The 14837-nt window shown below is 39.7% G+C and overlaps 1 protein-coding gene across 7 annotated transcripts in view; it reads right to left on the bottom strand.

Annotated features, from left to right (window-relative positions):
- The window catches only part of LOC133538130 (RNA-binding protein 44-like), a 38036-nt gene that overhangs the window by 627 nt on the left and 22572 nt on the right, over positions 1–14837 (bottom strand). For 5 of the 7 annotated variants that reach the window (XM_061879466.1, XM_061879465.1, XM_061879471.1 and 2 more), the window contains 11 exons: positions 11041–11072; positions 6743–6846; positions 6548–6675; positions 5951–6476; positions 3215–3267; positions 3016–3153; positions 2805–2952; positions 2702–2733; positions 463–517; positions 316–406; positions 175–237 (listed from right to left, as the gene is read on the bottom strand). In XM_061879466.1, the coding sequence (XP_061735450.1) occupies positions 175–237; positions 316–406; positions 463–517; positions 2702–2733; positions 2805–2952; positions 3016–3153; positions 3215–3267; positions 5951–6476; positions 6548–6675; positions 6743–6846; positions 11041–11072 (1370 nt within the window). Of the gene's footprint in view, positions 1–59; positions 122–174; positions 238–315; positions 407–462; positions 518–2701; positions 2734–2804; positions 2953–3015; positions 3154–3214; positions 3268–5950; positions 6477–6547; positions 6676–6742; positions 6847–11040; positions 11073–14837 lie in introns of all 7 variants that reach the window. The other 2 variants (XM_061879468.1, XM_061879469.1) reach the window with 1 other exon arrangement.

Raw genomic sequence — 14837 nt, 5'->3', positions numbered from 1 at the left:
ACCTCATTTAAGGCCAACACCCCCCTATGCTGGCCATACACTGGCAGCACAATATTCACCTGTGTCAGGTTAAAATCACCCACTTCAGACGGCCTCATGGCTTCCTTGCCCAATCCTGGGTCTGTGAACACCAAGTCAGGGTCGGGTACTGCTGGTGTAGAACAGAGGTCTTACCTTTTGACAGCTCAGGTGCCGAGGTTGGATGGAAGTCTTCCTCGGCATCATACCACGCCTCGCCTGTGTTGGCACAAACAAACGTGAGACACGGTTGTTTGAATACTCTCTTCTCTAAGAGTGTTTGCACAAAAGTGGTACCGTTGTCCTTGGAGACAATTGTGACAGGGCTCCTTGACTTGGCACAGACCATTTGGATCTGGTGGACCACACTGGTCCTTCTTGGAGCACCCTGGGGAGCACACAAGTGATGTTTGAACTATTTCAACAAGGCAACTGGCAGTGTACCTGTCTGCAGCTGTCTTCGTCTGGGCTTTTCGCTTTCTGCGTAACCTCGGAGCTCCTTCAAATTCAATCAAACAATTTAAAAAAAAAAGGTAACATTCATGCAAAGGTAGTATAGGAGAACCTCGATTCACGAAACTATTTGCAAACTTTTAGACCAGTGGTTCTTAACCAGGGTTCGATCGAACCCTAGGGGTTCGGTGAGTCGACCTCAGGGGTTCGGCGGAGATCAAAACACACCCGACTCTTTGTGTAAATACAAACTTCTCCCTGTTGGCATATTACAGATACGGCAACAGCTGACTGATTTGCAAGTGTGTAATTTGTTGTGAGTTTATGCACTGTCTTAGTTTTGTTGTTTGAACAAGGTGATGTCCATGCACGGTTGATTTTGTAAAAAAAATATGGTAACACTTTAGTGTGGGGAACATATTGACCATTAATGAATTACTTATTAACATGCAAATTAGTAAAATATTAGTTCTTAACTAGTCATTAAGTACTAATTAATGCCTTATGAGGCATGGCCTTATAACCCTAACCCTGACCCTAACCAAATAACCAACATATTCTATTACTTAGAATATGTTCCCCTAGTGTCCAAATAACTCTAAATTAAGTCTTTGTTACTTAGAATATGTTCCCCTATACTAAAGTGTTACCAAAGACACACAACTTTGTCTTGAATTTGAAAAAAAAAATATATATATATTTTTCACTAAAGGGTTCGTTGAATGCGCATATGAAACTGGTGGGGTTCGGTGCCTCCAACAAAGTTAAGAACCACTGTTTCAGACGGAGCCAAATGTGTCTTTGTGTACCAACATTCCATTTTGTGTTGGGCCTGCAAGCAAAAAGCAGGGCGTGGGATTTTAGTGAGGAGGCGGAGCCCTCCACGTCACTCGCTGCATATTGCAGTACTCTACTAATCACTTCCTATTCAGCGTGTGTTTTTTTCCTGTTTTCGCCTTTTGACAAGTTTTGTCCATTGTGATAACTCTATGCGAATCTCAAAAACTCAACAGACGAAGAATGGTGCCCAGAAGTATCGGAGAATTGACGAGGCAGACTTCGTACTACAGCAAGTTTCAATTGTGAGGAAACCAGACTTTTTTGGAAAAAGATGCATTCTGTGTCATTTATCATGCTATTATTTTGTAAACATTATGAGGGACAAACTGTAAAAAAAATATTATTAATCTACTTGTTAATTTACTGTTATGTTAATATCCGGTTATTTTCCCTTTTAACATGTTCAATCTACACTTCTGTTAAAATGTAATAATCATTTATTCTTTTGTTTGATACTTTACATTCGTTTTGGGTGAAACCACAAATTTAGGTATCGATCAGATACCAAGTAGTTACAGGATCATACAGTGGTCATATTCAAAGTCCTCATGTGTCCAGGGACATATGTCCTGAGTTTATAAACAATGTCAATTTTTAAAAAAGGAAGAAAGATTTTGTGATCCTAAAAAATATTGATGTTATCATAGCAGTATCTACTAGATAGACTATTGTACTTGGTATCATTACAGTGGATGTCAGGTCTAGATCCACCCATGGCGTTTGTTTACATTGTGAGGCAGGTGAGCTATTGTATCCTCCTATAGTGAAGCATGTTTAGCTATTCCTCATCCTCCAGTGATACATGTAAAAAACGTAGTTTGTCAACATGGAGGCCAGGATTAATGATTTAGAAGTAGCTAAAACACTGCCAATTGTGGATGGATATTAGCCGCTAACTAGCTAGCAATGTCTTAGAGCACCTCTTCTGTAAGGCGTTTCAATGTTATAGCTTCGCCTTTATCTTTAGTTTTTAAGCCAAAATGCGTCCATTTTCCCTTTTCTGTCTACACACTGTCTGCTTGAAAGTACTCCATATGTCCGCGCTGCCGAACATGCTCCTCTGCTCGTAAAACCAGCAATGTTATGACGTGACGACGACACGCCGTCGTGCCTGTAAAAAAAATATGGCGAAACGGTACTTTATAGTGTAGTAACTAGACCAGTACTATGCCATACAACCTTAATATACAGTACTGTATAGCACTTAATATTGTGTTTAACGTGTACAAACCTTCACTAAAACATTAACTATTCATTACTCATATTACCATTGTTTCTTATGGAGACAGTTGCTTCACTAAACAAAGTTTTCCCGATTCAACCCGTTCAAGAAGTTTGTAAATGGAGGATCCACTGTAGTAGTACTGTATGGCAGCATGTGCAAACATACCATTGTGACACAGCCTCTAAGACGTGGTCAATCTAAAAAAGCAGTAACAGAGCATTAGAACGGGACCCATCATTTTGTCTACTCAGCAACAAGTTGACATTACGGGGATGCAAGGAGTCCTGTCACAGCCAGCGGACAAAGGTTTGAGATGCTCCAGATGAACGCCTGCCAGGATCTTCTCTCGCATCTGATTGTAGTCACAATCCAGTTTTTGCAGAGCAGCCACAATGCTGGCAGGAAGTTCAGTGTCCCTAAGAGGAGAACATAAGTTATGTATGACATGTATCCTGTCATCCAGAAGGAAACCATCTTACATTTGATTGGTGTTATCCTGCAATCGGAGAGCCCAGCATTGCATTCGGCACAAGTGATACTGCAGGGCCAGCACGCTCAGTTCCGCCCTGCGAGCGCGTTGGACACAGTTGCACTGTTCGCGTGGTCGGTAATCCTGACTGGATGGTCACAACCGTGTCAAAATAAAACTCAACAAATTCATCAGTTTCCTTTTCACACCTTTTATCAGTTTGTTGTCTTCCTTCCGGGGCCGCCTGGAGTTGGCTAAATTGCTGAAATATAAAAAATCATGTCAATTATTTCAGTGTTAAAAAACTAAGTTTAAATAGGGCCATAAGGTACCACAATACTGTATTAGGAACATAATGCTAATCATTGACAATCCTAATGAGACAATTTTTTTTTAATGCATTCTTACTGCCATGTCATTAAGTCATTTTCAAAGATAAACACAAACCCCAATAAATAACCATCCAAAATGCTGTACATTTCATGACCTGAGTATTAGCGTTATTGTTATTCAAAGCCTTAACTTTAAGGACCTACTTTTAAAATTTTATATGAATCAGACCATATTTTCAGTATATTAGATGGAATTTTTACCAAATCATGCAAAAAAAAACCTTCTTGTGAGAAAAAGGGAGGACATTCAACACAAGGAAGAAAGAACATCAGAAAGAATACGAAAAAGAGACAACTAGAGCCAAAAACAAAAATCCGAACAGGAAATCTTAAGATATTCAGCCATATCAGATCCTGGCTAAATAAATAACCACATCATGGACCAAGACAACGGCAAAATCATCAGGACAGAAGGTAACAAATTCAAACGATGGATTAAGGAGGCCATCGAACTAAGGAAACCGCCCAAAGAAATCATCAATTGGGATGAGGGAGCATTCATGCTCTCGCATACCTGGGACTCCCTCCTCCATTAACCATCAAATGGGGTAGACATGACATGACAGGTCTGCCTGGTCAGCCACGCCTATAAGAACAGCTGAGAAGCAACACGTCACAGTGGTCAGGTGACCCTCCTGAAGAAGAATGCAGATGACAGTCGAAACATGTCAGGTAAAAAAATCCATCTAACATACTGAAAATATGGTCTGATTACAACATTTGAAAAAGTATATGAATAAGAAGACTTAATGAAACTTTTTGAGCAAGTTAAGGACCGACATTTAGCGGTGCATTGATCAGAGCGAGGTAACATCCTTAAACTGTTGTGTTGACATTAGCTGGTGAGCTGCTTTCTCGCTTCGGCGCTCATGAAAGGTTTATTGTAGATTATAAATCATGCCTCTTATCTGGTTATTAAAATGATGTCGACATAAACTGAGAAGTTGGTACATTTAAGAGCTGACAGACAAATGTCAAATGGCAAAAAAAAAAAAAGTTTTGTTACACACCACTTGTCTTCACAAGCATTATGAGTTATTCTTCTTTTAAACAAGAATATATCAACATCCTAACAATAGGCATCCAAGTGAGAGCAGACATTGTACATTACATGATGTTGTGTTATGCTTTTCTCTCATGAAGCCTGCATGGGTTGTATTCAAAGCGAACGTTAAAGCGTTTTTAAAATTAATTACCCCAATGCTTAAAATTAGCAAAATAAGTACATATTATGAATGTTACTACGTTACATATATACATACATCATGTAAATATTACATGTCATGAATGTTACTACATTACAGATATAATTACATTATGTAAATATTACATATTATGAATGTTACTACATTACATACTTACATCATGTAAAATTACATATAATGAATGTTACAACATTACATATATACTTACATCATTTATATATATAACATCATGAATGTTAGTACATTACATATACTTATATCATGTTGATATTACATATTATGAATGTTAGTACATTACATATATACTTACATCAAGTATATATTACATGTTATGAATGTAATTACATTACATATATACTTAGTGTGCATAAAAAACATTGTGTTTGGATGTGTTTTTAAGCGCTTTATAAGCAGAATAGAGTGATTGCCGCTGACTACATTGTAAGCTGACTTTTGCTTGCATTTACTTAAGAGTGCATAAACCAACATAAATTGTGTATACATAAGAATTGTGAAAGATGGGCAAAATTCCCAAAGTGCAGTTCCCCTTTAGTATATGTAGCAAAGACTGTTTGGTCACGAAGATGTGGACATGCAGGCCTCATCTAGCAAGGGGCAGATCTGAGGTGGCATCAACAAATTGAAAAACAAGGGTTTGAGCGTCTTGTCTCAAAAAAAGGAGCATGATAGATTTTTATAAACATACAATATTTTACATTATTAAAAATAACATTTGGGTAGTGATAATAATAATAATAATAATGGATTAGATTTATAATGCAATTTATGTTCTAGTAGCTCAAAGTGCATTACACTGAGAAGCTATCTTTCACATTCTGGCCTAAGGTAGAGTGTGTGACTCGTGTCTTGCCAAAGGACACAACAGCAGAAACTAGGTTGACGGAAGCTGTATTCATCCTTGGAAGCCTTAAACCCTTGGAAGGACCTGGGACCTTCTTGGGTCTTTTTATTGTCTTTGAAGATGACACTGTGCAACAGAATGTTTATTTCAAAACTTAGTTGGAATAAATAAGAGTTGAAAAGGACTTAATTTTAAAACGTGCATTGTCTGTTGGCCCTGAAATGAGTTGGCGACTTGTCTAGTGTGTACCCTGCATTCCGCCCGAGTGCAGCTGGGTTAGACTACAGCACCCCCACGACCTCTAAAGGGACGAGCAAATGGATGGATGAATTTTCTTTGCCAAGTTATTTTTAGCACAAGCTACTGAGTATACATTGTAGTTCTCGGGGACCCTTTTGTACCCCTTTGACTCTCGTAGAATGGTTATTTTTCAATATACCGTAATCCTTTAATTAGAGCTTTATAGATCTCTGGTTCCAAGCTCACCTGAGCGATATAGTCCAGGTCAGACATGTGCACCTCGGTGATTACGTTCTTGTCGGCCGTACCCTGACCTTCAGTTTGAGTGAAGGCTGATGAACGGTTGGAGAATGGAGGGCCCACCATGATACCGCAGGAGGCTACACAAGGCAAACTGCTAGTCCACTTGTTGGCGGTGCTTAATTTCATAAGCTCGGAATCCACCGCGGAGGTGGCTACAAGTGTTTCAGGTGGACCCGAGCTAGCCTCACTGATTTGGGTCTTCTGATCTTTAAACACACAGATGATGGTGTCATCATCCTTCATGATGCCGCATTGTTTTTCAATGCTTGAGACAGCAGTATCATCGTTCACGTCCGGAACTTCCAAGGGATTCTCTCCAGCAGCTGACGGTTCTTTGCTACCCTTAATGGACATCAGGGTGTGGTCCTGCTCAGGTTGTGGCGACAGACACTCACTGTACTTGACTTCATCTCCTGTCAATTTGTGAATCTCGGTCTGGAGCTGGGTTCCCACTGGCGCCCATTCAGCCCTGTAACAGACGTTTCAGCGAATGAGCACACGTTGCGGTCCAACTTTTGACTGACCAGCATGCTCTGGCACCTGTCATCTGTCGCCAACTTCTGGCTACATTGATGAGCCCTTTGATTGCCTCTATCCATCTGCTCCAAGTCCAGACGTAACCCAGCCAGGGCTCCCACAGGATCCCAAGCAGGCGTTTCTATGCAGGGCTGAGTGAGCAGTGACAAGGGTTAATTCCTCATATGTAATGAGCTTGTGTTTCGTTAGTAATCTTACATTGAACTGCCCGGGGCAAGAAGGTCTTGCTACTTGGAAGTTGTCTCGCAAGGAGAATGTGCTGTCTTGATGTGGCTGCTGGAGCTTGGGCTTCTCCCTTAACACTTGAATAAATAGAACAACTGACTGCAAATAACACAAAAACTTAATTTGATCTCAAGACAGTTAAAATCCTGTTGTTCCCAGGTAAGAAATATTCTGCTCTAGGGTAAAACTCTGGTCGTCGTAATCATTAAAAGTGCACAAAAAATCGATTCTTATTCATCTTGATTCTAGATCGATTCACAATTTTTATTAGTATATAGTGGAAACTCTGTTTATAAACGTTATGGTTCTTCAACTGAGTTTGTAAATGGAAAAGTACATATAGTGAAGCAGAGTTCCTTATAATGTGGCACTCGGGTCGCATGACGGCAATTAGTGGCGTGTTCCCAAGATACAGAAGACTGAGGAGGCAACGTGCAGGTAAAAGTATCTATTGATGCTCAAAACAAACAAAGATGAGTGCTGCTGGGAAGGCACCGAAGCAAATGGAGGGCTATGCAAAAACGAAACTAAAACTGACAGGTGCATAACAACAAAACAGAATGCTGGAATAAAGCAAAACTCACAACAGGAGGAGAGAGCGTCCACATGAAAAATATCCATTCCAGACAAAGTCCCAACAAAGTATGGTGGCTCACACTCTACTTAAATAGTCTTAATCACAAACAGAAAAAAGGTGAAGGAAAAAGTGCTTGAACTAAGGCATGTTTAAAGTAGTTATGAAAAAACACCAACACAACAAGAAGTGTAACCAAAACAAGAGCGCAGGACAGGAATAAGTACTAAACACAGACGGACACCAACAAAACCCAACATAAAGGCACGGACTGGTATAACCAGCCGTGACAATAATAAACAATGTAAATATGAATAATGGGTTACAGCCTGGCCAAAAGTCCCTATTTAGTGTAGCTTGGTGCACTTTGAACACAATATTAGGTTATATAGAGTACTGTAAATCAAACAAGCATAAGAACTTTCTATTTAATAACAGAAGTGTAATGTATGCACTGCCCTGCCAAGCTGCACACACAGACAAACCCATCAGAAATCCTAAAAACCTTTAACAACCATAATGCTACAATAAGTATTTAAAAAAGGTCAAATCTACTTAAATTAACGTCAAAGAGGAGCTTGGGGGGCCTCCACCCCCTTCCGTGCTTGCAGCCAGAGAGAAAATGTTCCCTATCTGTGGAATAAGTATGCTCTGGCATTGTTTCCCAGAAATATCCAGTCTTTTCACAATTAAAACTTGCTGTAGTAAGAAGCCTGTCTATTCATTCTTCCATACTTGTCAGCGCCATTGATGTACAGTACTCCTTGGAATAGTCTTTTTTTATGTTGTCAATCAAGGTTCCATATGTATATATTTATATAAGAAACATTTTTAGGCCATCTCCATGCAACCAGAAGAAGGTTTTGGAACATGTAACCTGTTTTATTGTAATTATATCAACTAATACATTGCGAGAATCGTGTTGAATCGGAATCGATTCTGAATGGAATAGTCACGCCAGGAATCAGATCGAATGGTTAGGTGTCCAAAGATTCACACTCCAAATAATCATACCAGTCAACCTTCCGTTTGACAGGAAATCCTGTGTTTTTCTCAGCATCAGAGAAGGCATTTCTGCAAAAAATCCAAACTTTGTAAAATATTTTAACAAATAGCAGACTTACTATCTTTGCCTGTGTGAGGTTGGTCCCCCTTATAATTGCAAATGTTAAAATAACACTGCCATTTGTTTATGCGGATTAAAAAAAAATGATTATAGTTTTTGGTAATAATGTATAATTATTCATAACCAGCTCCTTACCAAGTCAAAATCTCCCCAAACTTGTCCCATTCGTTTGTGCTGGAATTTTTTTTGCCAAACAGTTTTTATGTTGACGTCTTATTATTGTTTCATGTCAGTGTGAACAAAGCAATTCTAAATGTTTCCGTATCCGACCCAGGCCTCTTCTGTATGTGGATATAAATCGCATATATATGCGATCCATCCTCTATGTGAACGCTCCCGCCCTCTGGTTGCATTCATCAGACCAGAATGTCAGCAAAAAGTAATAAGCGTCATAATTATTCGCCAAAATAGATGATTATTAAATAAATAGTTGACAACGAAGCAGTTAACAGGAGGAAAAAAAAATGTTTTCGGAACTCACGTGAAAGTTTCACCACTACTGTCTCCGACTGCTTGCTCACACACGCTCTTCAAGCAGACATTGAAGCAAAAATATCCCATAAAACTGCCAGAGCCAAAATACTTGTCCTCTTCCTTCTTAAATTTTCTACGCTCAATAATTCGGTTCAGAAAATGTTGACTTTGATTGCACAAAATCCTTGAAATTGCCACAAATGCAGCAGTACTGAGACCAAGGTCATGTATATGGTTGTTAAATAATGGATTTTTGTGATTTTAGATTGTTCGTGAGGGCACCAAAAGGGACGTGTGTGTGTGCCAGTGTTGGCAGAGCAGCGCATACAGGACAATTTAGCCAGTTATTGTTTTGGCTTGTTAATAAATTAAAGTTGATCATCACATTTTGTTTGGTATGCAGTACTTCATATTGTGTTCAAAGTGCACAAATCTTCACCTAAATGCAGACTTATCGAGGTTGAAACCTATTATTTACATTTACATTGATTATGGAAAATTTGCATCACTATACACACTTTTTAATTTACAAACCCTAGTTAAGAACCAAATAAGTTTGTACATTGAGGTTCCACTGTACTTTATGTAACAACGAAGAATAAATGTCATGAGCCAACTTGAAAAAGGACTCAACTAATAGCAGTGAAAGAGCCCAGAAATGAGATTTTCCCAATATTGCTCAGTTCCTCACTTCTCTTTGCTGACTGCTATGCATATGTGTTGGAGTGGATTTCCTTCGTCGAAAGCTGAAAGTTTTTTTAAAAGGGGTTAAAGGCAATTTGAGATGCAAATTACATTTCAATATTTCTACCCATTTTCCGGAGAGAGTTCCCATATTTTGAAATGCAAACATTGATAGGTAGGTATGATCATAATCTAGTGATTAGTTAGTTCGAATAATGGAGTGATCAGATAAAACACACTTTGTAGTCTCAATGCCTATTTTAGGAAAAATAGCTAAAATAAAGATTTTTGTACTTGCCATAACCATCATTACCTTATTTGAGCGTCTTTTACCTTCTATATTCCTTTTATCTTTTAACTTATTTTACCTTCTAATTAACTGTCTTTTACATTGTTTTACCTTCTTTACAGGTATACCATTTGTTTACTCTTGATTTACCTTATTTACTTTCCAGTTAACTTGTTTTACTTTTTATTTACCTCTTTTTACCTTGTTTTATAGTTGCTTACCTTCTATAATCCTTATTTTACCTTCTATTTAACTTGTATTTACTACTTTAACCTAATTTACCTTCTTTTAGTTTATGTTTACCAAATTTTACTTTTTAATTATATGGCCTCTGGTTGCCTTATTCTACCTTTTGGTTACTTTCTGCTTAACTTAATTTCACCTTCTATATTCCTTCTTATAACTTCTATTTAACTTCTTTTTATCTTCTATTTACTACTTTAACCTACTATTTACCTTTTTTTAGTTTGTTTACCAAATACATTTTACCTTTTAATTATATTGCCTCCTCGTTGCCTTCTTTTACCTTTTATTTACCTTCTGTTTAACCTAATTTGACTTTGTATACATATTTTATCTTTCATTTGCCTCTGACCTTTTAATGACTACTTACATTTTGATTAACTTAATTTTACCGTCTATATTTCACATTTTACCTTCTATTTACCTTTGACCTTTTAATTACCACTTTCAGCATCCATTTACCTTTGCTTTATCTTTACCCTTTCACCTTTCCCTTACCTAGTTTACTTTCAAAGGTAGGTATGATCATAACACTACAAATAAGTGAACAGTAATCATGAAAACAAAAAGCTTAACCTGTTTTATACCAATAATGGCAATAAACGTATCTGCGTTCTGAAGTGTTACGGAATTCCTTTGCTTGAACAAAACACGGTTGTGGTCAAATCCACTGGCAGCGATTGAGATATTTTTGTTCTATTCTACTGTTAAAATGCACATTTTCACCAAATCTCAACAATAATGTGACAATATTGATGGCTGTAATAAAATATTCATACATTTTAATCTGGAATTCTACTGTAAGAGTTTTAAAAAGCCAACAAAAAAACTACTGACATCTTTATAGTATGATCTTGATGTAACAATAAAAGTTGTTTTACCAAACGTCTCTCTTTTTCCAGGCCATCCATTCCTACAAACATTACAAAGACGGAATCACACAAAAGGCTTTAGTAATTAGGGGTGTAACGGTACATGTACAGTACAAAGAAGTACTGACTTCCAGAGGAAGCGTTCACTAGCTAAACAAATAATTTTGGTTCGCGTGAGTCATACTAGTGATAGTGCCAGGCAGAAGCTCGCTTGAAGAAGCCTCTTTCGTGGTTTAAGTCTCCTGTTTGGGAAGAGCTGTTTTTACCGCAAAGCAGATCAAATGAAAGCAAAGTGCCGCCATTGTTCAATAGAGATGGAGAAGGACACTACAAAAACGATATCATTTTTGAGTTATGAGTGGATTTTCTTAAAATTTTCAGGAAATGTCAGACATTGGACAAGAAACTAAATATTAGATTTTTGGGCTGATTCAGACCACTCCTACTACATAACATTACGTTCATGCATGTGTGTGTTTGCTAGCGGCCCCGTGAGGACAAACAAGACTGTTCACTCGGTTTCTTTCATTCAGTTATTGATACCCCAAAATTTAGTATGGATTTTCAACGAATTTTCAGGAAATGTCATGAACGGGATAAAAGAACAAGTGATTACATTTTGGAGCTGACCAAAATCACTTTTTTTTGAGAGAAAGAAAGAGCATGGCAGAGGATTGCGCTCTCCTGAGTGCTTTTCTAGTTAATAATGTACTTCAACCATTAATCAACTTAACAACAAGCAATATAATCCTTCACAATCTTCTGACTCTGTTGTACCGGTACTTGTCTGCAAAATTGATGGGTACCGTTCACATATGAACCTACAAACCGCGTTTCCATATGAGTTGGGAAATTGTGTTAGATGTAAATATAAACGGAATACAATGATTTGCAAATCCTTTTCAACCCATATTCAATTGAATGCACTACAAAGACAAGATATTTGATGTTCAAACTCTAACTATATATTTTTTTTGCAAATAATTAACTTTGAATTTCTGCTGCGGCGCACGCGCAGTCTGCGTCTCCCTCCTCTGCGGATCCACACAACGCAACTTCAAGCTTGCAGACAATCAGTCAATTATGCACACCTGTGACTGATGAGGGAGAGTTTAATAAAGGGACGAGTGAACCCAAGGATCGGCGCGGGAACTTAGTTTTTCATGGTGTACCTGTTTACCTTCAGTTGCCCTGAATTTCGACTGCCTCCCTCATTCCTCGACTCCTCGCTCACCCCACGACTCTGACGCCTCTCTCTCACCCCGCATCCGCTGCATGCCCTATGGACTGCCTCGTTCCTTTGCTCCTCATTCAACATTTACGGTAACACTTAACAGCTAATCTGCACACACAGTCACACACAAACTCTTGGATTTTGTCACACACCATTCGATAGTTTGTTAGTATTGTTAATTATTATATATATATGTATTTATGTTTACTATATATATATATATATATATATATATATATATATATATATATATATATATATATATATATATATATATAATAAATCTTTGGACATTACTACACCCTGGTGTCAGTCTGACGTCATCTCCCTTGCAAATCATAACAATTTCATGGCTGCAACACGTGCCAAAGTAGTTGGGAAAGGGCATGTTCATCACTATGTTACATCACGTTTTCTTTAAACAACACTCAATAAATGTTTGGGAACTTAAGAAACTAATTGTTGAAACTTTGAAAGTGGAATTCTTTCCCATTCTTGTTTTAGATAGATAGATAGATAGATAGATAGATAAATAGATAGATAGTACTTTATTGATTCCTTCAGGAGAGTTCCTTCAGGAAAATTAAAATTCCAGCAGCAGTGTACAGAGTTGAGATCAATTTAAAGAAAAAAGTAAAAAGTAAATAATGGGGGTTTAAAAGGAAACAAAATAGAGAAATATTACAAAAAGAATAAAAACAATGGGAATAACAATATAACAGTAAAATAAGAATATAACAAGACAAAGTAGGCAGTAGTGACCATGTTATGAAAACGTATTGCACTGTTAATGTTTTGCACCCCCCGCCCCAGAGAGGAGTTGTACAGTCTAATGGCGTGTGGGACAAAGGAGTTCTTGAGTCTATTAGTCCTGCACTTGGGATGAAGCAGTCTAGCACTGAACAGGCTCCTCTGGCTACTGATAACGCTATACAGAGGGTGACTGGCATCATCCAGGATGCTCACTAGTTTGTCCACAGTCCTCTTCTCTGCCACCGTCACCAGTGAGTCCAGTTTCATTCCGATTGTAGAACCGGCCCGCCTGATCAGTTTCTCAAGTCTGGAGCTGTCCTTCTTAGATGTACTGCCCCCCCAGCACACTACCATGTAGAACACAACACTGGCAACCACAGACTGGTAGTACATCCACAGGAGTTTTCTACAGATGTTGAAGGAGTGCAGTCTCCTGAGGAAGTACAGCCTGCTCCGTCCTTTCTTGTACTGGTGGTCCGTGTTAACAGTCCAGTCCAGCTTATTGTCCACCCAAACCCCGAGGTACTTGAATGAGTCCACGGTCTGTACCTCAACTCCCTCGATCACAATAGGTTGTGACCGTGGACTCGACCTCCCAAAGTCAATGACCAGCTCCTTGGTCTTTGACGGATTGAGCTGCAAGACGTTCGTGTGGCACCAGACAACAAAGTCCCTCACCAGGTTCCGAAACTCCTCCTCTCTGCCGTCCCTGATTCACCCGACGATGGCTGTGTCATCCGCGTACTTCTGGATGTGACACAGCTCTGAGTTGTAGCAGAAGTCAGCGGTGTACAGGGTGAAGAGAAGAGGGGCCAGCACCGTTCCCTGCGGTGCTCCGGTGCTGCTGATCACAGTGTTAGACGTGATGTCCTTCAGTCTGACGTACTGTGGCCTGTCGGTGAGGTAGTTCGAAATCCAGGCAACCAGGCAGGGGTCCACTTGCATTTTGTAGAGCTTGTCCTGAAGGAGGCGGGGCTGGATGGTATTAAAGGCACTCGAGAAGTCCAGGAACAGGATCCTCACAGTGCCATTTCCCTTATCCAGGTGTGAGTGGGCTCGATGTAGCAGGTAAAGGATAGCATCCTCCACACCAACGCCTTCCTGGTACGCAAACTGCAGGCTGTTCTGGGCATGTTGCACCAGTGGTCTGAGGAGGCTGAGAAATAGCCGCTCCAATGTCTTCATTAGATGAGAGGTGAGCGCCACTGGTCTGTAGTCGTTCAGCTCACTGGGGCAGTTCTTTTTGGGAACTGGAAAGATGCATGACGTCTTCCAGAGGGTGGGCACTCTTCCCAGCTGCAGACTGAGGTTGAAGATCCTTTGAAGTGGTTCACCCAGTTCTGCAGCACAGGTCTTCAGGAGTCGGGGGCACAGCTTGTCTGGGCCTGCTGCTTTCCTTGGCTGTAGCTTCCTCAGTTGACCTCTGACCTGGTCCGCGGAGATGACTAATGTCTGCGTAGAGGTGGTGGAGGGGGGTGCTGCCATGGCTGGGGGGGAGGTGCGTTGAGGGGAGCAGAAGAGGAGTTGGCTGTGATGGGAAGTGGGGGACGGAGAGGACACGGGCTGGTTAAACCGGTTAAAGAAGTTATTAATCTCATTGGCCCTCTCTATTGTCCCCACAACAGCTCTGGTCTTTGTCTTGTGGCCTGTGATGGTGTTCACACCTTCCCAGACCTCCCTCATGATGTTCTGCTGCAGCTTCTGCTCCAGCTTCTTCCTGTAGCTGTCCTTAGCCTCCCTCACGCGTCGTTTCACCTCACGCTGTGCTGCTCTCATTGCCTCCCTGTCTCCACTCCTGAAGGCAGCTTTCTTCTTGTTG

This window comes from Nerophis ophidion, linkage group LG19, assembly GCF_033978795.1.
Source record: "Nerophis ophidion isolate RoL-2023_Sa linkage group LG19, RoL_Noph_v1.0, whole genome shotgun sequence".
Classification (NCBI taxonomy): Eukaryota; Metazoa; Chordata; class Actinopteri; order Syngnathiformes; family Syngnathidae; genus Nerophis; species Nerophis ophidion.
Note: the sequence above shows the minus strand (reverse complement) of the source record. Positions and strands in the feature narration are given on the sequence as shown.